We start from the raw sequence: 23,977 nt of genomic DNA, 5'->3' as shown, positions 1-23,977 counted from the left end.
CCACTGTAATAAAACAGCCACTGTAATAACTCCACTGTAATAACACAGCCACTGTAATAACTCCACTGTAATAACACAGCCACTGTAATAACACAGCCACTGTAATAACTCCACTGTAATAACACAGCCACTGTAATAACACAGCCACTGTAATAACACAGCCACTGTAATAACTCCACTGTAATAACACAGCCACTGTAATAACTCCACTGTAATAACACAGCCACTGTAATAACACAGCCACTGTAATAACACAGCCACTGTAATAACACAGACACTGTAATAACTCCACTGTAATAACACAGACACTGTAATAACACAGACACTGTAATAACTCCACTGTAATAACACAGCCACTGTAATAACTCCACTGTAATAACACAGCCACTGTAATAACGCCACTGTAATAACACAGCCACTGTAATAACACAGCCACTGTAATAACTCCACTGTAATAACACAGCCACTGTAATAACACAGCCACTGTAATAACACAGCCACTGTAATAACTCCACTGTAATAACACAGCCACTGTAATAACTCCACTGTAATAAAACAGCCACTGTAATAACTCCATTGTAATAACACAGCCACTGTAATAACTCCACTGTAATAACACAGCCACTGTAATAACACAGCCACTGTAATAACTCCACTGTAATAACACAGCCACTGTAATAACACAGCCACTGTAATAACACAGACACTGTAATAACACAGCCACTGTAATAACTCCACTGTAATAACACAGCCACTGTAATAACTCCACTGTAATAACACAGCCACTGTAATAACACAGCCACTGTAATAACTCCCCTGTAATAACTCCACTGTAATAACACAGCCACTGTAATAACTCCACTGTAATAACACAGCCACTGTAATAACACAGCCACTGTAATAACTCCACTGTAATAACTCCACTGTAATAACACAGCCACTGTAATAACACAGCCACTGTAATAACACAGCCACTGTAATAACTCCACTGTAATAACACAGCCACTGTAATAACTCCACTGTAATAACTCCACTGTAATAACACAGCCACTGTAATAACTCACCATTGTTGTCAAAGCCATGTGTCAACTCATGTCCTACTATCACCCCAATGGCCCCATAACTCAGAGACCTGGACACACACACACACACACACACAGTTCAGTTGTGTTCAAATACTCTACATTGGTTTAAAATCCAAGCTTGATGCAGTGTGTGTGTCGGTAGTGTATGTTCCTCTCACCGAGGATATTCTCGCCCCCAGAAGAAAGGTTTCTGCAGTTCACCAGCAGGGAATCCTGGGAAGAACAGACAGAACACAGAACCATGAAGGGGTCAGAGGTCACGGATCCTGAAATCTGAACTGTAGCTCTCTGTCTTAGTCAGCCATCTGGCCGTCTCATTGGCTGTTAGTCACAAGTCTTACTGATTTGATTGGTTGAGGAGCTGTAGAAGGCGTTGACTGTCGTGGGATTGGTGAACCACCTTAAACGCACACAGGGCGTGCCATCATAAAACAGGAAATCAACACAAAAAGAAGCCAAGGGCTGAGGTCTGGGTGGGTTGCCGTGGTAACTCACTCAGTACGAGGAACGGGCTTCCGAAGCCAGCCCAGATCTGATTGGGCGATGAACTTGAGCGTCTGCATGACGTTTCCAAAGTAGTCGTTCTCATAAAAGTGGAGCTGGACGCCAAACACACACACACACACACAAGCACGCACGCACACACACGTTCATCAACATGTGAAAAGGCAGTCTTGATTGGCATGACCCATTAAGATAAAGAGACATTCCAGACCTACCTCTTTAATGTCCTCATTCAGGTAGGTGTCATTCAAAATAAACTCAGGATAGCCCACTTTGGCCAGCACTGAATGAGCCTGGAGACAGAGAGAGAGAGAGAGAGAGAGAGAGAGAGAGAGAGAGAGAGAGAGAGAGAGAGAGAGAGACAAAAAGAGACACAGAGATAAAGACACAAGGAGATCATTTTGAAGTAAAGGATTTTAGAAGATAGATGAATGAATAGAATGAATGGACGGATGAATGGAGGGAGGGATGCCTGGATAGATGGATGGATGGACAAATCAGGTACCTTCTCAGTAGCTCTCTTCTTTGTCTTTGCATCCATCCAGTCATTCTCTTTCTCCAGCATGTCAATGAAGGCCCAGCGAATCCCATCTATCAGCTCCTCCATCTGACCCACACACACACACACACACACAGACCGCACTCACGCACACACCACACACACACGCAGAAACCAATTTCAGTTACTTTATTCTGAAGACACTGACTCAGTAAAACCACCAGTAAAAACACTGCATTCTTTTCTCGTCTTGTTTTTCTTCGCAGTCACACACCATGTGTTTCTTGTCCTCCTGGAAGTGTGTGTTGATGAAGAGGCGGCCTGTGGAGTAAACAAGAGTGTTCTCTACGTAGTTCACACACTTGTCCCAGCGCGGCGTCAGAGAGGTTGTTCCTGTGGTGACCTGGAGGAGGGAGAGAGAGGAGGTTGTGTTTCTGTATGTGTGTGTACAGTGTCTGTGGGCTTGTGGTTTGTGTGTGTGTGGGGGGGTCCGTGTGTGTGTTTGTTTGGTTGTGAGTGTGTGTGTGTGTCTGTGTGTGTCTGTGAGTGTACCAACCCTTGCAAAGTCCAGGTAGCGATAGAGAAAGCGTCGGCTGAGAGTGGTGATCCTAGAAAAAACTGTTCTCCAAATGACGTAATTAGCTACAGTCCTGGAGAGAGAGAGAGAGAGAGAGAGAGAGAGAGAGAGAGAGAGAGAGAGAGAGAGAAAGGTGAGGAGATGGGGTCATGAATTAATAACGCTTTTATAATTAGATACAATCCCCCATTGTAAGTGTGAGAGTTGCAAGTGTGTGCGTGTCTTTCTGTGTGTGTGTATCTACGTGTGTGTGTGTGTGTGTGTGTCTACGTGTGTGTGTGTGTGTGTATGTGTGTGTACCTGGGCTCGGTGGTATTGATCAGTTTGAACAGCTCCTTCAGGTAGAGAGGGGCACGGACAATGACAGGCTCAGATGACGACACTGACAGATCTGCCTTGGACTCTGTCACGGCCGTTATGAAGGACAGCCAGGAAAACTAGAGAGGGAGGGAGAGAGAGGGGGGGGGGGAGAGAGAGAGTGGGAGAGAGAGGGGGGGAAGAGAGAGAGAGGGGGGGAGAGAGAGAGAAATAGGGGCGGAGAGAGGGGGGGAGAGGGAGAGAGAGAGGGGAGAGAGAGAGAGAGAGAGAGAGAGAGAGAGAGAGAGAGAGAGAGAGAGAGAGAGAGAGAGAGAGAGAGAGAGAGGGGAGGGGGGGAGAGAGAGACAGGGAGGGAGGAGGGTGAGAGGGAAGAAAAGTGTGGAGAGTGAGAGAGAAAGGGAGAGGGTGGGGGAGAGAGGGAGAGACAAAGAGAGAGGGTGAGTGGGAGAGGAGTTGTTTGTATGGCATGAATCGTGTGTGTGTGTCAGTGAGTGTGTGAGTGTGTGTTACCTGAGGGACGCTGCGTTGCAGGCGGGAGAGTGTGTATCTGTTGTACATGTTCTCACTGGTGCGGTTTTCATAGGGAATCAGAATCTGCACAGAACAAAAAACATTAGAACCAAAAAACCTTCCACGTTACAGTCTCCAACATAGTTAAAGTTACAGGAGACGGGGACTTTTTGCAGTACATGAATCTTTTTGAAACTCACACACACATTCTAGTAAGAGAAACACACACACACCTGAGCGAGTTTGACCTCAAAGGCAAGAGCATCTCTCATCTGAGGCTCTGCTGTCTCCTGTCTGGCTCCCAGCATCACAGCTACATCTACCATCAGGCTCAGCAAGGCAGCACGGTACTGCACACACACACACACTCACACACTCAGCTTTGATGCACACAAACAGCTTTGTATATATTATTAGTCTAAATTTGCAGATAGAGAGAGACAGAGAGAGAGAGACAGAGAGAGAGAGAGAGAGAGAGAGAGAGAGAGAGAGAGAGAGAGAGACCTACTTCCTGTGCCGAGGAGGAGTTGGTGATGTAGTCCTCTCTGGAGGAGAGAGACAGAGAGGCCTGATCCAACTGCACAAGAGATAGATGGAAAGGTGAGGGGTGAGAGGAAGTCACGCACGCACACACACACACACACACGGACAGACACACAGACACGAACACACACGGACAGACACACAGATACAAACACACACAGACAGACAGACACGCAGACACAAACACACACGGACAGACACTCAGACACAAACACACACGGACAGACACGCAGACACAAACACACACGGACAGACACGCAGACACAAACACACACGGACAGACACGCAGACACAAACACACACGGACAGACACGCAGACACACACACTCACCTTGATGATGTAGTAGGAGGAGTTTTTGTCGTCGGGGGCGACGTACAGGCGAATTAAAATACTCTTGCTGTGCTGGTTTCTGATCTCGGCCAATGTCTTCAGGAGGTCCCATTGCTCTGGTAACCACTGCCACTCCCCCCCTAGCCCCTCCCCCACAACTGGCCAGCGGAACTCTGGGATTTGAAGTTCCTTCAGCAAAGGAGTGGCATCAACCTGCTCTAACTCAGCTGCATGCACACACATAAAACCCAAACACACACACACGCACCCACACAGAGACAGACACACACACACACACAGGGTTGACCTAAATGTAATCCATTAGGGAGAATGGTCCTGACAGTTATACACCCCTGGCCCTGCTTGTCTCAGCGCAGAGATAACAAATGTCAGAAAGGTTTGGAAAGAAAACAGAAAAATGCCTAACCAGACCTTGGACCAGACCAGACTTCACTACACAGGACTGGTGTGTGTGTGTGTGTTGGTGGAGGTAGAGATAGAGATGGAGGTAGGAAGAGAGAAAAGTGGGAAAAGAGAGAGGGGAAAGAGAAAGTAGAGAGAGTGAGATAGGGAGAGAGAGAAAGAGAAAGAGAGGGAGAGAAAGTAGAAAGAGAGAGAGGGATGGAAGGAGAGAGTGTTCTTGTAGGTGTTAATGTGCCTGAGCCTGTGTCTATGTGTGTGTGTGTGTGTGTGTGTGTGTGTGTGTGTGTGTGTGTGTGTGTGTGTGTGTGTGTGTGTGTGTGTGTGACTCACCCTCGTTCATACAGGACCGGTAGAGAACCTTGGCCTTGCTCACTGCCTCCAGCTCACTGGCCTCTGACGGTGCCTCCAGTAACTCTGGAACAAACACAGCTACACTCAGACTGTGTGTGTCTGTGTGTGTGGAGGGGGAGATCTTTACAAAACAAACACACACCTTTGAGCCTGATGTCGACGTGCTGACGGAGCCAAGGGTAGATGCCGTAGGAGGAGGAGTCTTCGGGGATAGGGTTGTCCTTGAGCCAGCCCCCACAGGAGAAACCATAGAAGTCCTCACAGGGGGACACGGACCGGTCCATCTTACTGAGGATGGAGCCCGCTGGGGAGGGGGGTAGGCAGGTAGACAGACAAAGAGGCAAGTAGACAGACAGACAGAAACACAGGTAGGTAGGTAGGTAGGTAGGTAGGTAGGTAGGTAGGTGGGTAGACAGTGACAAAGGTACACAGACAGACGGGTGGGTGGGTGGGTAGTTGGGTAGACAGTGAGAGAGAGAGACAGACAGATAGACAGACAGGTAGACAGACACAGACATATATGAAATGGACTGAGCATGGATCAGCATTCCTAGATTATTTACATATATTGTGGGACAGCGGAATAGCGTGTGATTCTCAGCCCAGTGCATGTGTCAGTGTGTGTGTGTGTGTCACCTGCTTCGATGCATTGTGGGGTCAGACACAGATCCTCGTCTGCAACGTTTCTCTGGGAAACTGAGGAAGAGGAGGAGGCACCATGAAGGTTCACCGACAGATAAAGCAACACATGAAACTCATCATGTGACTGAGGGGAGATGGATCTCCAAGGTTTCTGTGTTACTGTGTTATGGTGTTAAGGTGTCAGACTAAGGGTATTAGGATGTTTGGGTGTCACAGGGATGGGGTGAATGTTAGGGTGAGGGTTGGGTTGTTAGAGTAAGGGGAAAGGTTTGGGTGAAGGTGAAAGGTAAGCAACAACATTAAATATGGTACCTATGCATCCTCATTTTAGCTGGAAAGATTCCGAGAATTTGCTGACACACAGCTGGCTTCTAGTTTTAGTGGCTTAGTTCAACAGAGCAGAAACCTAATCTCCAGGGATCCAGTCAGCCAGAATTATTCTACTTTTTGTCACATCATCCTCGGTCTCCAAAGAACCAGTTCTACCATCTCAAATTCAGAATAAAGTGTTGATTCTGCTTGCAGAGGTATTGGACGTCATTGTGAATGAGGAGTGGAAGCTTCAACAGGCGTGTGTCTGTGTGTGTGTGTGTGTGTGTGTGTGTGTGTGCCTGCGTGTGTGTGTCTGTGTGTATGTTTATTCCCACTCCTAGAAACACCACTGACCCTGTCCTGCTGTGACGTCTGACCGAGAACAACCCCTCATAGTCCCTGACCCAAGCTTAATATCTCTCTCTCAAACACATACACACACACCAACATGCACACACACACACTATCAGCTGTCTGAAGTTCCAGTGTCATTGAGAATGCTGACCTACCAAACATACCGAACAGGCTACAAATATAAGCTCTCTCTCTCTCTCTTTCACTCTCTCTCTTACGCACACACACTTTAGATCACTTACAGCCTCGTAAAAACACAAACACACACAGCTTGGTAAAAATACAAAGGCAATCAGAGAAACCACTTGAAATTCTTCAGTTGGTTCCTCATGGTTAGAGAGAGTACTGGAAGCATGTGTGTGCTTGTGTGTGTGTGTGTGTGTGTATATATATCTATGTGTGTGCGTGTGTCTGTCTGTCAGCAAATATACAGGAAAAACTTAATTACACTTCAATATTACCACAAAAATGTTAGCTTCCCTCAAAAACAATACAGTCCCAGTCCGTTTCTCATGGAATAGTGGAACAGACATGCCACCCCCAGCCCCAATTCTCACACATACAGGCCTGTAAACACACACACACACACACACACACACATACACACTAAACAGATTCAGAATGCACACTTTCCTCGCACTGAGTCAAAATCAAGTTTAAAAAAAAATGTATTTGTATAGCTTGGGAGTCAGGTGGCTGAGCGGTTAGGGAGTCGGGCTAGTAATCTGAAGGTTACTGGTTCGATTCCCGGCTCTGACAAATGACGTTGTGTCCTTGGGCAAGGCACTTCACCCTACTTGCCTCGGGGGAATGTCCCTGTACCACTGTAAGTTGCTCTGGATAAGAGCGTCTGCTAAATGACTAAAATGTAGCTCTTTTTTCAAGCAATGGGCTTCACATACACTCATGGAACTGCACCTAATCCAACCTAAACCCCCAAGGAAGATAAGGAAAAACTCTCAAACCTAATGTATATTAGGGGACCCTGTTTATGAGTGTGAACTAATGTCTGTAACACTATCTGAGACAAAAATAGAACACACACACACACGGTAGGAACGGAATAGAAAATCAGTGTAAAACACAGTGTGATCATCCCTGTGAACGGGTTACGACCTGACACTCTAAATACCGCGTCCATCGCTCACAACTCTGTACAGACATGAGAGTCCAAAAGTTACATTTACATTTAGTCATTTAGCAGACGCTCTTATCCAGAGCGACTTACAGTAAGTACAGGGACATTCCCCCGAGGCAAGTAGGGTAAAGTGCCTTGCCCAAGGACACAACGTCAGTTGGCATGACCGGGAATCGAACTGGCAACCTTCGGATTACTAGCCCGATTCCCTCACCGCTCAGCCACCTGATTCCCAAGTTAATCTGTGAATGTTTGGAAGTACGCATGTGTGTGTGTGTACTCACCCAGGATGACAGCGAGGAGCAGAGCGGCGCAGAGACACACACACACAGCCAGAGCTGGTTTCAGAAGACGTCCGTTTGCCCCCTCAGGCTTGACCCCCCCACCCCCAAGACGCTCAAGCTCCATGACGATCGACACACACACACACACTTTACTGATGGCACTAATGTGATATCTCACACAAACGCACACACAGATCTAATGTAAGTGGAACACCTGTGCACGCGACCTCTTGCCTACACGCCTCCTTCTAATCCTGCCTGAGTCTCTTCAGCTCCTTCACTGAAGCACTCTCAAAAGAACTGCTTGTCTTTCCTCTTCCCTGTCTCTCTCTCTCTCTCTTACTCTCTCTCTCTCTCTCTCTCTGTACTTGAGCCAGCAGTTAACTCTGTCTCTTGATCATTACTCTTTCTCCTCAACCAACTGTGGCCCCGCCAACTTTTCTAACGATCCCCCTTTTCAAGCTGCTCCTCCCTCTCTCCTTCTTTCAACCTGTCCCTGCTCCCTCCCTCCCTCCCTCATCCCTCCCTCTGTCCCTTTTCAGCAAGGACAGACTTCTATACTTATCAGCAAACAGTCCTATCTGTGCGAGTGTCGTCTATTAAACTGTAAACGATGATTTCAACCAGACACTGATGTGTATCTGTTTGTGTGTGTGTGCTTGTTTGCGTGTGCGTTTTCCGTCTGGATACAGCTCTGTGTAGCGTCAGACCAAAACACATCGTTAACAGACCTTATTATGGGGATATCTTGCTGTGTGAGCCTGTGCGACTGTATGTGTTTGTGAGCATGTGTGTGTGTGTGTGTGTGTCTAATCTCATGTTCAGAACCCCAGTGTGTCCTGTTCTTGGCCTTTATCAGATCTGACAGAGCAGAACAGAATTAGTGGAACACAGGCACGGACTTACACGTGGGCCTCCACAATAGAAATCACAACCACAACAGAAAGCAGGAAGTAAATCACAAAGAGAGTGTAGAGGGGGGGGGGGCATAGGTAGAGGAGTGTAATGCGGAGAGAGAGAAGAAGCAAGAGAGCAACAAAGCCAGCAAGCAACAAAGCGAGAGAGATAGGGGGAGGTAAAGACTGTCACACCAACACTCTGTGATCTCCCAGCTGTGGCCAGGGGCCATTCTGCACGTGCTCATTACGGTTTGGGTGGCGGCCATGTCTTCCTTATATAGACTGTGCTTCCTGTGAATCCTGAAGTCCTCATATAACGTTCAGATTCTATTGTTCAGAAAATAGATGCCCTGCACCCTTCTCCTGCAGTCTTCGAAAGTGATGGTTTGAAGTCTTGTTGTGCGTTGTACCTAGCCGATGGGTTATTTGAGGACTTTGTTTGTTTTGTGAGACGTCTGTTGGTTTCGTGAGAGATGAACACTTCGCTGCACACACTGTAAATCATTTAGAAACAGAACAGAACAAAAGATCCGCCTCCTGTTTTCTTGTGACGGCCGCGCCATATGCCTCACAGCAGCCTGGACATTGATGACCTTTACACTTCTATAACCTTTCCCAAATGTTACTTCCTGTTATTATTTTTGATCCCCACCGGAGGAGGGGATGGGAATGTACTAGGTCCCTAAAAAGAGCAGGGGGGGAGTTATGTTATAGTATTTGTTGAGTTGGAGAAATGCTTGCTACAACTTAAGCTTTTGACATTTGTCTTCCCCCACGTGTCTGTGTTGGTTTGACCTGTTTGTATATTCTCCATGTCTCAGAGGGGGATTCATTCAGTTTGGTTGTGCTCTCAGGCATGTGCCTGTTTTGAAAAACAATAAAGGGATAATTCTACCAAGGATTCCTCGCGCTGCACCGCTTGGTCCATCGCAATTCTTTTAAAAACGAATCTGAAACCCTGTTTCAGATTTGTGTGTTTCGTGTCGGCCCTGCCCAGTTCCCATTCCTTTGAGAGACACGATAAGAAAGATGGCCCTGATTCGGGAGGTGTACTGATGAAGTACCCACTCCCTCAGAGAATACATCATCTGTAGACGAGGCCCGTCTTACACCTCTTCCTCTTCCCTCCCTCCACCCCGCCATCCCTCCTCCGCGTGTTTACAGGACGTTTTCGGCAGGCTGTCATTACCAGGAGATAAGCACGGAAATACACACACAGCCTTCCTATGCACTCCCAACCGCACAAAGACAAACACACTTCATCTGTACACGCTACATCCCGCGCACATCGTTACAGTGTGGGCCAGGATCTTCAAACACACACACACACACTCGTTAAAGACCCAGGCGTCAATGCATACCCTCCCACTACACATTCCAAAGCATTCACTCGCTCTGCTAGGTCTCTCTCAGAGTGGTTGGTGTCACACACAAGGTCATTCTGAACAATGGCATTCTTAAGACACAGTGAGGATGGAACAGCTGTAGTTGGCGGAAAACATTAAAAAGTGTCAACAACAAAAAAGATTCAAATGTGAAACCCCCATATACACACACATACACGTACAGACACACAAGAGCACACACACACACACTGAAACATACTATAAATACACACACACTCGCACAATAATTATGAGAAACACAGGAGCTGCTGACGAGTATCTTTGCTAATCTGTGGTCACATGACACCCCTCCGTGATGGAACTGAGGTAGACCCAGCTCCAATGTGTGTGCTGAAAACACCCTTCTAAATTATAGTGTACATCTCTCTCTCACACACTCACGCACACATACGCACGAGGGAGAGAGGAAGCACAATTGTACTCCCTGAAAACTCTCAAAATAGCAGGGTTGTCACAATCCCACGATGTGCGTGTTGTTGGGGTGTGTGAGCCTGTTCTGTGTGCCTCAGACTGGATCAAAGCACCAGGTGACGTCAGATCACCAGCCTCACACAGCTCCCCAGGACAGGACAGCCGGCCGCTAGCCATCAGGTGGCGCCACCATCGCTCACGTCAATACTGTTTGGGTGTAATCCTCTGTATTATAGGAAGAGAGGATGCTCGGACCATAAAGAAAGAATGTCTTCATTCATGTCCAGGACACATACCTAGGAACTGTGTCTGTTCTTATCAGCTTATTAACAAACACAGGGAGAAGACTACACACCGAACCATTTTATTCAACACGATGGACAGAGAGTAGTGAACAGCAGCAGAGAATTACAAGGAAGACGAGACGCATACCCCGTACACGACAAGAGAAGAGACTTCAACAGATGTGACGAGACGCTAAAGAGGAATATGGGAGTCTTACGGGGTGCTAGTGAATGTGGGTGTTGTGCATGTGTGTGCACTGGCAAAATATGTGTGTGTGTGTGTCTGGAAGAACCATGCTGTTCCCTTAGTCTTCAGTTCCAGTAAGATTTTGCAGAGCTGCAAAATAAATTTCCCACAATCTTCTGGACCACCACACACATCAGGGGGTTTATTGGAGTCTCCTCCCGAATGAGGAAACAGCTTCGTCCAGAGGTTGGCGTTTCCACACAGGAAAAACCCACAATGCTCTTTGGCATGGACAAGGAGCAAGGTACCCTGGGAGACGTAGTCTCTCATCTCAAAACAGCCGTGACATCTGTTGCCATGGCTTTTGTTGCCATGGCTACCGGGCGGTGACCATCCACAGTCCCAGCGCCACATTGGCTGCCAGCAGGGCGCTGCCCCCCAGCAGCAGGAAGAAGCCAATCAGCTCCCTCCGCTGGCGGTCCGTTACTACGGTGACCAGGGTGGCCTCCAGGAGAGCGGACAGCATCCATTGGCCGTCCAGAGCAAAGCAGGGGACGGAGTTGACCACAGCTAACGCACCGGACAGAGAGATCACATACCTGGGGCTGGGTCAAGGACCACACACACATACACACATGGTAACACACACAGTAAGACAGATAGATCACATACCTGGGGCTGGGTCAAGAAGAGTACACACACACAGTAAGACACAAACACACACTCACACACTTTGCCCAGACAAATTCACACACACGCAGATGAACGCACACACCCAGGTCAACACACACACACGCAGATGAAAACACACACAGAGAAGGATACTTGCAGAAGGTTTCCAGAACCACAGGCAGGTCCAGGTGCATGAAGGTGAACCGAGGAACGAAGTTGGTCAGACTCACTGAGGAGGAGATAATACACAGGTCCAACAAACCGCATACACGTACACACACAAACCAAACACACATACACACACTTACTCCAAACACACACACTGAACACACCACACACACACACACACACTACAGAACGTTGTTTACCTGCGTACTGGAGGTGCGGAGGGTAACCCACGAACAGCATGTGTGTGTTGGGAGGGTGTGTGACGCGGATGAAGCGGGTCTGGTTCTCCAGAGCGGGGGTGACACACACACTGGCCGCCGAGGAGTGAGCGAGGCAGTCAGCGTCGCTGTGGCACGCCCGGGTCCCCGTCACCATCTTACGCACCGGCATACACGAGTACTGGGCAGAGTCACAACAGCATGACTGACCTCACCCCAGACACTCAAGGGACTGTGACTGTGTACTCGAGTGTGGGTTTGATGTGTGCGCTGGTGTGTATTTGGGTGCATGTCTGCGTGTGTGTGTGTCGTGTGTGTGTCTCTGTGTGCACGTGTGTGTCTGTATACATGCGTGTCTATGTATGTACTGTGCGTCTCTCTGTGTGTCTCTGTACGCCTGTGTGTGTGTATCGGTTTCTCTCTCAAGTACATGTGTGTGTGTGTGTGTCTACAGTACGTGTGTGTCTGTGTCTCACCTCTCTGACCTCCTTGTCTCGCTGGTTGCTGAAGGAGAAGCAGAGGTCTGTCAGGCTGTTGTTGCTGCAGCACTCCATGGAGCCGTCCAGACGCTTGAAGGCTGGGGACAGACAGGAGACACACACCTGCGTGAGTGTGGGCGCGGACCTGGGACCGTTTCTGGGTATGTGTGTGTGAGCATGTGAACGTGTGTGTGTTTATCTATGAGCATGAGTGAATGACAGAGTGTGTGAGTGTGTGAATGTGTGTGTGTGTGTGTGTGTGTGAGAGAGTGAGTACCTCGTCCGTGGGCCCAGCTGGGCTGCAGGCCGGCCCTGGGGACACAGTAGCCGGTCTGGGGGGTGTGTGAGAGGTGTGTCAGGCAGGAGGCCCAGTCCTCCACCCCCCTGACAGGACAGTCCTCCAGCCCCGTCACCAGGTCACCCACACACAGGCCTCGGGGCCCGTCCGCTGAGGAGCCCTGACACACACACACACACACACACACACACACGAGCAGCAGGCAGGGAACACACACACACACAGACGTGAGGACATACACAATACATCGAACAATAAAGAATGCACAGCCACAGGTCAGAACGTACACACAGAGGTCAGAAAATATACACAGAGGTCTATAACAGAGACACACACAAGCATTAAACAAGAATGAACACACGCAGACACGATATGAACACACACTGACCTGCACCACCTCTGTGACCAGGGCTCCCATTCCAGTGGTGTAGACAGGAAACAGTAACAGAGGCAACAGGAAGAGGAAAAACAACGCCACCAAGCAGAGAACAAAGTTATGCCATACTCCTAGAGAGAGAGAGAGAGAGACAGAGAGAGACAGAGAAAGAAAGAAATGGTATTGCATTAATCCAATATTTTCCCAGTAGAGCTCTGCTGCTCTCTACTGGACATAACAAAACACCGCAGGTGCAGCACACCACTCAGATGCACGACTGGTGCACGCGGTGTTGACCTGAAGTCAGCCCTCTGGTGCTGCATGCCCAGCCTGAGGCTCCAGCACGGGCCCTCTCACCTGCACAGAAGATGCGTAGCTGCTGGGCGGGAGAGATGAGGTTGAGGTGGGTGGTGAAGAGATCCACGAAGGCTCCAGGATACACCACAAACACAAACATCCCGAACCCGTTCACCCTCACCTGCTCCCTGCAGACACACACACACACACACGCTGTAGACACACCGTAAACTGCAACTCTGATATGTTCACTTTTCATGGTGTGTGTGCATGTGCGTGGTGAGGGTGCGTGTGTGCGTGAGTGTGTGTGAGTAAGTGCATGGCTGTGGGTGTGTGTAGGTATCTGTGAGTCAAAAGCGTGAGTGTGGCGTGTGTGTGTGTGCGCGCAAGGGTGTGTGTAGTGAGTACATGTGTGTGTGTCAAGAGTATCAGTGTGGTATGCGTGTGTGTGTGTGTGTGTGTGGTGAACATGTGTGTGTGTGTAGTGAGTACATGTGTGTGTGTCAAGAGGATCAGTGTGGTATGCGTGTGTGTGTGGTGAACATGTGTGTGTGTCTCACCTCAGAGCAGCCACGGCGTGGCCCAGCTCATGTATGATTCCACTGAGCAGCAGAGCAGAGAAGAAATAAGCAAGCTGGCTGACAGGCAGGTTCACTCCTGGTACCTACAGTTACCACACACACACGGAACCTAGAGTCACTACCACAAGGAGAGAACATACACACACACACACACCCCCCCCCCCCCCCCCCCCCCCGCGGCACACACACCAGACATCACATTTTTACTCACCACCACCTGTAGTGTTTGCTGATTGGCTCCCTGAGGGTTGTCCGAAGTCATCTGAGCGAGTGTCTGCTGCAGAGTTCTGCCTAGCAACACCACCGAGCCCACCATGGACACCACCCCGAACACCAGACCACTGCTGAACCTGTACACAGCGTACACACAACGCCCACACAGCATCACAACACAAAGTCCACACAACATCAGCACAACCGAACTGCTGCTTAAGAATCCAATGACTGGGACAACACAGCAGCATACTGGCCCACAGGTAAACTGACATACTCAGTACACAAAGGAATAAGGAGAGAAAGGTAGGGAGGGTAAGAGAGAGGGTAAATGTAAAGTAAAGGATGTTGGGGTTACGTAAAAGTTTGAGGTTTAGTTCTGTTGGGGTTAGGTTCTTACCACAGGTACAGGACATGGGGATTGATGCGTGCGCAGCGTGCAAACAGGCGGTTGAAGAGCGAGGTTTGCCATCGCAGGTGGAAAGGAGACAACGCCAGCCCTCTGCTCGTCAACCATGCTTCATAACCATGACGATGCGACACTGAGGACTGTGTGGGAAACGGAGTGAGGATCGAGCCACACGATATCTTCATATCGACTTTACTTACCACAGCCCTTTCACCACCCCTCTTGCTTTTGTTCCACTGATATACAACCCTAACCCTGTGTATATCTCATTCTTGTCTTCGTTCATATGATGCTAGCTTGCTAGGATGCTACATTATAGGTAGCACACTAGCTTTCGACGTGAGTAGTCCTACAATATCCTCCCAGCTTCAATTACTTAGTAGCGAATCTTAACATCAGGCACACTAGAATATATCAAAAATTGCATTTCTATTTTCCTTATGAACTGGCACTTAACAATGAGCCCTCGTGTGTGAAGTGGTTTACCTTCAGCAGTGTGTCAGTAAGATAGACAGCACACCAGCCCCCCAAAACACAAACCACCAACGGGACGGGTATCATCGCTTTTGGGGTTGTTCACAGGATAAAAATGTCCCCCATTACTGCCCTGAAAGAAAGTTCACTTTATGAAGATACAGTTCAGACCGACAGCTATCATTGTTCTTTAACAAACGTCTTGTACTGGAGGGACGTTGTTGACAAAGTGGGCAGCGTCAGCACTGGGCGACAGTCTGCAATTTCCGGGATGGGCGCTAGACCAAAATAGTCAAGCAGGCAAAGTGATCGAGCATGTAACTGTCGTTCAGAAACGCTAAATATCAATTTTTTGCTGTCGTTTAATTTTTTTTACACAGGTTGTCCCATCCAAACACCATATATACATAGAGACAGAAATTACATCTGCCTTTACGACTGACTATAAGGAAGCTCATAAAAATAAGTTCAGGTGTAGTGTAGGCCTATGTAAAACACCTGCTTGTGATTGGATCGTTTCAATATTTACTGTTTCCTGGTAGTGCCAATACTCAGCAATGTTGATACCTGAAACGTCACTGTATAAGAGCCAATGGGTTTGGTATCACATATATATATTAACCCTAGCATGTATCTGAGTCAAGGAGAGGTGAGTTATCACACACACACACACCTGTTGGGCTTCCACAAGGAAAGGAGTTGCCAAACACACACATCACACACACACTCTCTACAGAGATTGCATTGTCCTCCAGTCTTCAAAACACAGTTCCTGGTCCCCGTGGTTTGACAGTGAGTCAGCAGGCAAAAGCTGCTGCACGCGACAGACACAGACAGAGACACAAAGAGTATCTGATCGCTGATAGACTGCAATTATCAGAGATCAGAGACACTCACCTGCATGCACACCGCACCCAAACACATCACCCACACGCAAGCTCGCACACACCAGAACACCAAGAGAGGGAGACACCAAGCAGCCTCCGAGTAAAGTCATCGCCTCAATCAAGAAACACAGCATGATATACGCCGTTCAATACAAGGTGTTCAGCCATGAAAAGGACACTTGTCATCGATGTGTCGAATGGGGGTGCGAGGAGGAGAGAGAGCCTGTCAGGTCGGCGTGTGGGGGCTGCTCGGGTGTGATCTGTATTTGCATACCTTGCTGGGCGTATCAAGTAGATGAGAAAGGCAGCTCAGTTGGTGACCTGCACACAGACCCGAAGCAGGTGTCAGTATCTCTGAGGGACACCGCTGGGGGCGAGAGAGCGAACGGATCCAGCCCAAACGGAAGGAGAGGTGAGGAGGAGAGAGAGAGCCTTCCTCCGGTTGGAACCTGGTTCTGTTTGAAAAGGTGAGTGAAATCCTTCGTCTCACCCCCACCTCCTCGTTCAGACACACGGCGTCACTTGTTCTTTCGAAAAGTCATGCCGAACTTGGACACACACACACACCTGATAAAGGACTTCCAACCGTGCCGTATCTGAGTGTGTATCTACACGTGCAGGCAGTCATAAGTGTCACGACGACAGTGTCTCTTAATGAGAAGCTGTTTAGAAAGGGATACCAAACCTCCAATGACGTCCAGTCCTCCAGAGGGCACTACTTTTAACCACGCAGCAGCTGTGCTTCGTCACAGCGCTCTGGCCAGAAGTAGTGCATCGCGCCACGGCCAGCAGGTCTATGTGGGACGGAGTCCACACAGGACGTATCAACTCTCATTCCCCCATACCCTGATCCCAGATCGAGTTCCGTCGTGGGTGGAGCTTCTCGTCTCCGAGCCAATCGGAAGGAGCGGAATCAGGTCAGGTAGCCGAGGACGACCAGAGAGAGACCAGGCAAGGCAGAGCAGCCACACATAACCAGGAGGTAAGATACCTACCACACACACACACCTACACACACCTTTAACCCCTTGAGATCACAGGTCCCCAGGTTGTGTGTTACTGCGTGTGTGTGTGTGTGGGGGGGGGGGGGTATGTCCGCCTGTACGTCTGCCTGTGTGTGTCAGAGTAGAAATAGGGCAGTGCCATTTTAGTCACAGTTTTAAGAGAGACATCTAGATGAGAGTCGGGAGTGCCGACGTCTGTGCTTGTAGTTCTAGAGCAGAGAGTGCCCTCAAATCTCTGTGTGTTTATACTGTGTCACTTATGTTGTCCATGTCTCCAAACGCTGTTTAGTGCTTTACTGAAGACAAGACTCTTGAACCAGTGAGGGTCCTGTCTTAACATGCTCTGTTTAAAGTCGGAGACAGTGTTTAACTGACTGTTATTCTTTAAGAGACTGTACATCATGTGTGTATACTGTAAGCGGATAACTAAGAAGTTGACTGAATAAGGGGTTCGAATGAGAGTTGAGAGGTGTGTGGCTCCTGCCTGTGTGTGTGTGTGTGTGTGTGTGGGCGGGGGGGATGAGGGGGGGGGTTGGAGGGGGGGGGTGTATGTGGGGCGGCATGATGGGATGGGGGAGGGGGGTTGTAGTGTATGTGTGTGTGCGTGTGTGTGTGTGTGTGTGTGTGTGTGTGTGTGAAAGAGAGAGAGATAGAGAGAAGGTTGCTGTGTGTGTGTGTGTGTGTGTGTGTGTGTGAGAGAGAGAGAGAGAGAGAGAGAGAGAGAGAGAGAGAGAGAGGCTGGTGTGGACAGAAAGCAGGTCCCCTCTGTATCTCTCTGCTATTTATAGTGAGAACAAATCCCAGATATGAGAGGAATCTATCTCCCACTTAGAGAGGAGGAAAGAGAGAGACAGGGGGAGGGAGAGAGAGAATGGGGGAGGTAGGGAGAGGATGGGGGAAGGAGAGAGGAGGAGAGAGAGAGACAGCGGGAGAGAGAGGATGGGGGAGGAGAGAGAGAGGAAGAGAAAATAGAAGTGAGGAGAGGGAGGAAAGAGGTGACTGGGAGAGACAGAGAGAGAGAGAAGTAGAGAGACATAGAGAGGGAGAAAGACAGTCAGAGGGAGGGGGAGAGAGACAGAGAGAAAGGAAGAGAGAGGTAGACACAGAAGGAGAGGGAGAGAAAGAGAGAGAGAGGTGAGCGGTAAACTAGTGTGACAAAAGTCAATCATCAAAGGATACTATTCCATCAAGGTAAGAAATATGCGTTGTGGAGGAACCATGTGTGTATGTGTCTGCGTGTGTGGGTGGGTATGTGGGTGTGTTTTGGTGATTCAAGTGACATGTTATTTAACAGATCCCAACTTAAAAGACTTTAGGAACTGTTACATTCACATCACATTACTGACATACTGGACCAATAATCCAAATAAGGTTATTGAGGGAGAACACGCTGTATATCAGTTAATGATGACACAAAAAAACATCAAAACACACACACACATACACACACCTACACACAGAAAACACAGGCTTCACTGTTAGATGTCCTCTTATAATGTGGATGTAATGTCTTCATTTGAATAGTTGAGGTGGTGTGAAGTGTGCTGTTTGATAGGTTGTGTGAGAGAGGGAAATAAAGAGAGAAAGAGAGGGAGGGAAATAGGGAGGGGGAAATTAGATGTAAAAAGAGAGGGTGGGAGAAAGAGAGAAGGAGAAATAAGGAATGAAAAGAGAGAAAGATCAAGAGAGGGAGGGAGGGAGGGAGGGGGAGAGAGAGAGAGAGACAGAGAGAGAGAGAGAGAGAGAGAGAGAGAGAGAGAGAGAGAAAGAGAGAGAGAGAGAGAGAGAGAGAGAGAGAGAGAGAGAGAGAGAGAGAGAGAGAGAGAGAGAGAGAGAGAGAGAGAGAGAAGGAGAGATAAGGATCAGAGGAGGTGTTAGGGACAGCTGTCCTGCCATGACCATTCAGGGATCTTTCTTTTGGCAAACAAATACTGCATATCTCCCCTGTGGTTTGTGGTGTGTGTGTGTATGAGTGTGAGTGTGTGTGTGTGTGTGTGTGTGTGTGTGTGGACGTGTTGTGTGTGTGTGTTTATAAATATTGGGGTGTCTGCCTTTCTGCTCAGGGCTCTAGAACAGCAAAGCCCTGACTGTATATTGACACACAAACAACCTCCTGGATACTGTAACTAAGCCTGGCCATGGAGCTAGGTTGCACCCAGAGAGACTAACACATCCACACTCCACTATTCTGGTCTGAATCTCAACCTGAAGTCAACCTGCCAATACACCAGCTAGACATCTAAATATGACTCACTTACAACTGCTTTCAGAGCTTCTACCTTTTCTCTAGGGAAGGAGGTAGGAGTGAACGCAGGCTGAGAAGAGAAAGAAAAGGGTTGAAGTTGAAAGGTAGAACAGAAAAGGAAAACCCGGACATCAGCTCGCTGGGCTAGTCAGCCATTGTGACTTTATTTGCTTTCATATACGTCAGCTGCTTTCCATACTGCACTTGCGGAAACCAGAGGCCAAACCCTGGCTTCAGGAATCTGAAACAAGGCTCAGCAAAGGGTCTGGGCTCTTGTTATTGTGTGTCTTTGCGAAGGGCTATTAACAGGAGGCATAGGTGGAAGACATCTGACTATCACCTGTTCAATTACATGACAAGAACTTAGAACAATATAGTGGTATAAGAGTACAGGACAGCTTTTTACTGCTTTCTCTCTCTTTATCCAACTCCAACTTCTGTCTCTATATCTCTCTCTTTCACTGTCTCTCTCTCTCTTTCACTGTCTCTCTCTCTTTCACTGTCTCTCTCTCTTTCACTGTCTCTCTCTCTTTCACTGTCTCTCTCTCTTTCACTGTCTCTCTCTCTCTTTCACTGTCTCTCTCTCTTTCACTGTCTCTCTCTCTCTTTCACTGTCTCTCTCTCTTTCACTGTCTCTCTCTCTCTTTCACCGTCTCTCTCTCTTTCACTGTCTCTCTCTCTTTCACCGTCTCTCTCTCATTCTCTCGGTCTTCTCTCTCTTTCTCTCCACCTGGCACTGTAATAAATGATTCAGGTGATAGTTCCTGTACCTGAAGCTCTCTATAGAAGTCGCTAAGCAACTGAAAGACTATCCAAAGCCTTGAAAACCACAGAGCAACATTCCCCCAACACACACACACACACACACAGCATCTGCTACATGTTTGTGATCTGTGTTGTCCCTCTGCAGGACAGTGGACTTCTCCAGGAAACCATGTCCAAGCCGTCAACAAACGTCAAAGCCCTACAGGTATGTTTGAGTTTGTGTGTGTGTGTGTGTACCTGCATGTGTTTGTGTGCGCACATGGGTTTGTAACTTTTTGTAAAAGTTTTCGTATATCAACTTTTTGTAAAAGTTAATATAGGACACAAGCTTCACTCTCTCTCATTCTCATATTGAATAAGTGAACACCTTCAGTTTGTTAACATATATGTATTTATTGATAAAGGCAGTGTGTTTGAATGAACTGACATGACCATGTACATGGTGCTATAGCAGTATAGGATTTCCTGTGGACTAGGGGATAGGATGGGATTCTGTGTGCACACAGGATGAGTGTGGTATGTGTAATACGGTGTGTGTGTGTGTGTGTGTGATTGTGGGTGTGTGTCATGGTGTGTGTGTGTTTGACCGTGTGTGTGACAGTGTGTGTGCTGCTTGGTGTATGTGTGTGCGTGTGTATGTCTGTGTGTGTGTGTGTGTGTGTGTGAGACGGTGGGTAGGGGGCGTTCTCTGTCTCTCTCTCTCTCTCCTCACTTTGTGCTCATTGACTCATCTAACCATGAAGTAAACAGCAGGAAGCAGTAACACCCAGCCTCTTCAGCTGGCCAAAGTCTTGAGAACCAACACCAAACCTTCACAAACAAGCACATGAGGAAATATGCTGTTGAAAGCGAGCAGGTTGTGATGTCGTGATGTCACTGCCTAACAGGGAAGGCTATAAATATAGTAAGGATCAGGGTGATTGGTAGAGTAAAGTAGAGTAGAATTCACATCTATTCAACAACAAATAGCCGTACTTCCTGGATAGCTCTATGACGATCACCTTGATTAGGTGAGACTGCAGTATAGACCGCTTGCAGCTCCCAGAGACTTTGGTTACACAAACAACACCCTCTGTAGAAATATACAATATTACAGTTCATGACAGTTCAGTACATAAAGAATATACACATCAAACAAACCTGACAGGCTCTCAGCACTTCCTGCTTTGGTGCATGCATGCAGGCAAGTGCTAATGTGCAAGCATCTGTGTATGCGTGTGCTTGTGTGTGTGTGTGTGTGTGTGTATGTGTGTGTGTGTTCATTTCCATACAAACAAAAGGCTCTTTATTGAACAGGAGCACACCTGGGAAGTGGTGGTCTTGATAATTATTTTGTGGAAAGACCCTGGACAAATGCCACAGACATACACACTCACTCACACACACACACACACACACACACACACACACACACACACACACACACACACACGCAGAGACACACAAACAGCCACACACTGGAATGAAAAGGGAGGATCTTGAGTTTCTGTTTGACTGTTCCCCTTGTCCGTCAGGCTAATTTGAATATCCCAATGGGAGCTCTGCGTCCGGGGGCGGGACATCCTGTCAAGAGGAGAGAGGATACAGTAGACACAGTAGAGGTAAGACAGAATAAATGACACACACATGCACACATACACACACAGACACACACACGTACGCAGAGATACAGACACAACCAGACACACATACACATCGACACGCACACAGATGGTTTCATCTGCTCCCTCTTTTGCCTGGATAATTGCTAAACCAGTCGATTGGTTGGTTGATTAATTGATTGATTAATTGAATGAGTGATTGATTGATCAGCCCCCCCCAGAGCCGGTCGAGGCCACGCCCTCAACGCCAGAAGAGAAGAAGGTGCTGCCGGGCGGAGTGAAACTTCCTGGTCCGACTGTCAACCTATCAGAGCTGCAGAATGTGAAGAGTGAACTACGATACGTCACCAAGGATTAACACTCAGGTGCTCAGAAACACACACATGCAGACCAGTAGCGTAGCTACGAGGTGGCCTGGGGGGCATTAGGCACCCTCATTTACATGTATATATGTGTATATGTGTATATATGTATATATATACATATATATAGAAAATATGCTGTATTATTATGGGCATGCAGTTCTTCAGTCGCACCACAGGGGGCAATGTTGACTGTCCAGGCCTCTTGTTTGCGGTCAGACGTTTTCATTTTCATGCCTCTGTGTGTGGACAGGGAGGGGAGGGGTGAGTCAGGATCTATTTATACTGTATGCGTGTGCGCGCCCACCCATGCGTGTTTGTGTGTGTGTGTGTGTATGCAGCTGAGGGGCAGTCTGTACTGTGACTTTTTCAGCGGGACACTTAACCACAAAACAAACACACAGAGCTGTGCCCTGCCCTAACCATCTGGATGTATGCATGAGTGGGAGGTGTGGGTAGAAGGAGAGACAGAGAGAGAGAGAGAGAGAGAAATAAAGAAAGAAAGAAAGAGAGAGAGAAAAAGAGAGAGAGAGAAAAAGAGAGAAAGTTATATACCAAAGAGAGAGAATGCAGCTAGGAAGAGACAGCGTGGAAGGAGAGAGAGAGAAAGAGGGAGACAGCCGTCAGTGTGCATGCTGCTGATCCAGTCGACAGATAACCTTGCCCCCTCCTTGTCCTCCCAGCGCCCCCCCCCCCCACCACCACCAACACCTCCTCACCTCCTCCCCTCGACCACATGTGAGGAAGGATGCTAATCCTGTCTGCACAGTCCAACCCTGCCGTGTGAAAAAGCCCTGTGTTCCTGTCTTTCCCTGGGGGGCGGGGCTTGCAGGGAGGGGGGCGGGCCAGGACCCGGACAGCCAGCGCTGAAGATGCTACTGAAGACCACACACCAAACCAACGGATGACCAACAACCGTTGAACTGAAACAACAACCGCCGACCGCCTACAGAATCACACTGACAGCACCAGGAACGTAACCCAGAGAAAGCTACCACAACCACACACAACCAACCCCCCAGACGAAGCTGTGTGCTTCTGTCACATCCAACCACCAACCAACTGACAATCAAACTACCCCAGTCCTCCACCACAAGAGATGACCAGATCTGAACACAGGCAGTTAAAAAAACAGGCTGTCAATCTCAACAACCGGCTGTTGTCCCATTGTGATCACCCAAGGCATAGTCCTGACATGCAGCTAAAGTTATTTTTTTGAAATCGCTTCATGTTCTTATTCATTCTGGTTATCTTACGGTCTTCCTACCGTTCATATTTAATAGCAATAACACTTTAAAATGGAGTTAAGAGTTTGTAACCGAAAATGTGTACAGGATTGAGACAAATTATAATGCTTTATGTTTGAAATAAATACTTGTGCTCTCATCAAAATGACCTCCTGTCCTGAGCGTGAACAACATGGCGTGCATGTGCAAGTTTGCATCTGAGTGTGTGTGTGTGTGTGGTGTCTGTGTGTGTGGTGTCTCAGGGTGTTTGTGGCATCCGTGTGTGTGATGTTTGTGTGTGTGGCGTCGGTGTGTGTGTGTCAGGTTTTAGAAGTTCTCGGTGCAGCTGTGAGACTGGAGTCTCTCTGAGTCTGTCCTTAAGCCAACCAGAATCCTGGATAATTCAGGGTGGATATTCAAACACACTCCACCCAGAATCCTGGATAATTCTGTGTGGATACTCACACACATCACTCAGAATCCTAGAAATTTCACGGTGGATACACACACACACATCTCCTGGAATCCTGGATAATTCAGAGTGGAATACCACGGGAGAGAACGAGAGTGGCTCCTTCATCCCTCTCTCTCTCCCTCCCTCCACCACATCACACGTCCACACACACGCACACACATCACACGTC

General features: G+C 48.2%; 3 protein-coding genes across 6 annotated transcripts; 1 reads left to right on the top strand and 2 right to left on the bottom strand.

Annotated features, from left to right (window-relative positions):
• Window positions 1-1,064: 1,064 nt before the first annotated feature.
• On the bottom strand, window positions 1,065-8,223 carry phex (phosphate regulating endopeptidase homolog, X-linked; the record flags this gene model as incomplete). Its single annotated transcript, XM_067251241.1, is given in 17 exon segments — window positions 1,065-1,132; window positions 1,244-1,298; window positions 1,427-1,485; window positions 1,581-1,684; window positions 1,805-1,882; window positions 2,095-2,196; window positions 2,363-2,491; window positions 2,645-2,738; window positions 2,966-3,102; window positions 3,494-3,577; window positions 3,727-3,843; window positions 4,002-4,070; window positions 4,368-4,594; window positions 5,121-5,204; window positions 5,284-5,445; window positions 5,778-5,837; window positions 7,872-8,223. Coding segments are annotated over 17 exon segments (1,753 nt in total), but the record flags the coding sequence as incomplete, so codon positions are not given.
• Window positions 8,224-10,935: 2,712 nt separating this feature from the next.
• On the bottom strand, window positions 10,936-15,514 carry mbtps2 (membrane-bound transcription factor peptidase, site 2). Of its 2 annotated transcripts, none has more exons than XM_067251765.1 (11): window positions 15,256-15,514; window positions 14,761-14,909; window positions 14,359-14,497; window positions 14,127-14,230; window positions 13,627-13,754; window positions 13,282-13,400; window positions 12,873-13,053; window positions 12,593-12,693; window positions 12,099-12,297; window positions 11,884-11,959; window positions 10,936-11,657 (listed from the first exon to the last, which is right to left on the bottom strand). In XM_067251765.1, the coding sequence occupies exons 1-11, from the start codon at window positions 15,328-15,330 to the stop codon at window positions 11,435-11,437; spliced, it is 1,494 nt and encodes a 497-aa protein (XP_067107866.1). In that variant the 5' UTR covers window positions 15,331-15,514; the 3' UTR covers window positions 10,936-11,434. The 2 variants fall into 2 exon arrangements, with proteins under 2 accessions (XP_067107866.1, XP_067107867.1); XM_067251766.1 differs by having other exon boundaries at window positions 12,602-12,693.
• Window positions 15,515-16,458: 944 nt separating this feature from the next.
• On the top strand, window positions 16,459-23,493 carry smpx (small muscle protein X-linked). 3 transcript variants are annotated; one of them, XM_067251958.1, is made up of 6 exons: window positions 16,459-16,597; window positions 16,987-17,112; window positions 20,290-20,349; window positions 21,659-21,745; window positions 21,957-22,110; window positions 22,940-23,493. In XM_067251958.1, exons 3-5 carry the CDS (start codon window positions 20,314-20,316, stop codon window positions 22,101-22,103), a joined length of 270 nt encoding a protein of 89 aa, XP_067108059.1. In that variant the 5' UTR covers window positions 16,459-16,597; window positions 16,987-17,112; window positions 20,290-20,313; the 3' UTR covers window positions 22,104-22,110; window positions 22,940-23,493. The 3 variants fall into 3 exon arrangements, with proteins under 3 accessions (XP_067108059.1, XP_067108058.1, XP_067108061.1); XM_067251957.1 differs by having other exon boundaries at window positions 22,791-23,493; XM_067251960.1 differs by lacking the exons at window positions 16,459-16,597; window positions 16,987-17,112 and adding an exon at window positions 18,189-18,324 and having other exon boundaries at window positions 20,287-20,349; window positions 22,791-23,493.
• Window positions 23,494-23,977: the final 484 nt, after the last annotated feature.

The sequence above is a fragment of the Osmerus mordax genome, chromosome 15 (genome assembly GCF_038355195.1).
Source record: "Osmerus mordax isolate fOsmMor3 chromosome 15, fOsmMor3.pri, whole genome shotgun sequence".
Lineage (NCBI taxonomy): Eukaryota > Metazoa > Chordata > Actinopteri > Osmeriformes > Osmeridae > Osmerus > Osmerus mordax.
This window is presented reverse-complemented; position numbering and strand designations above follow the sequence as displayed.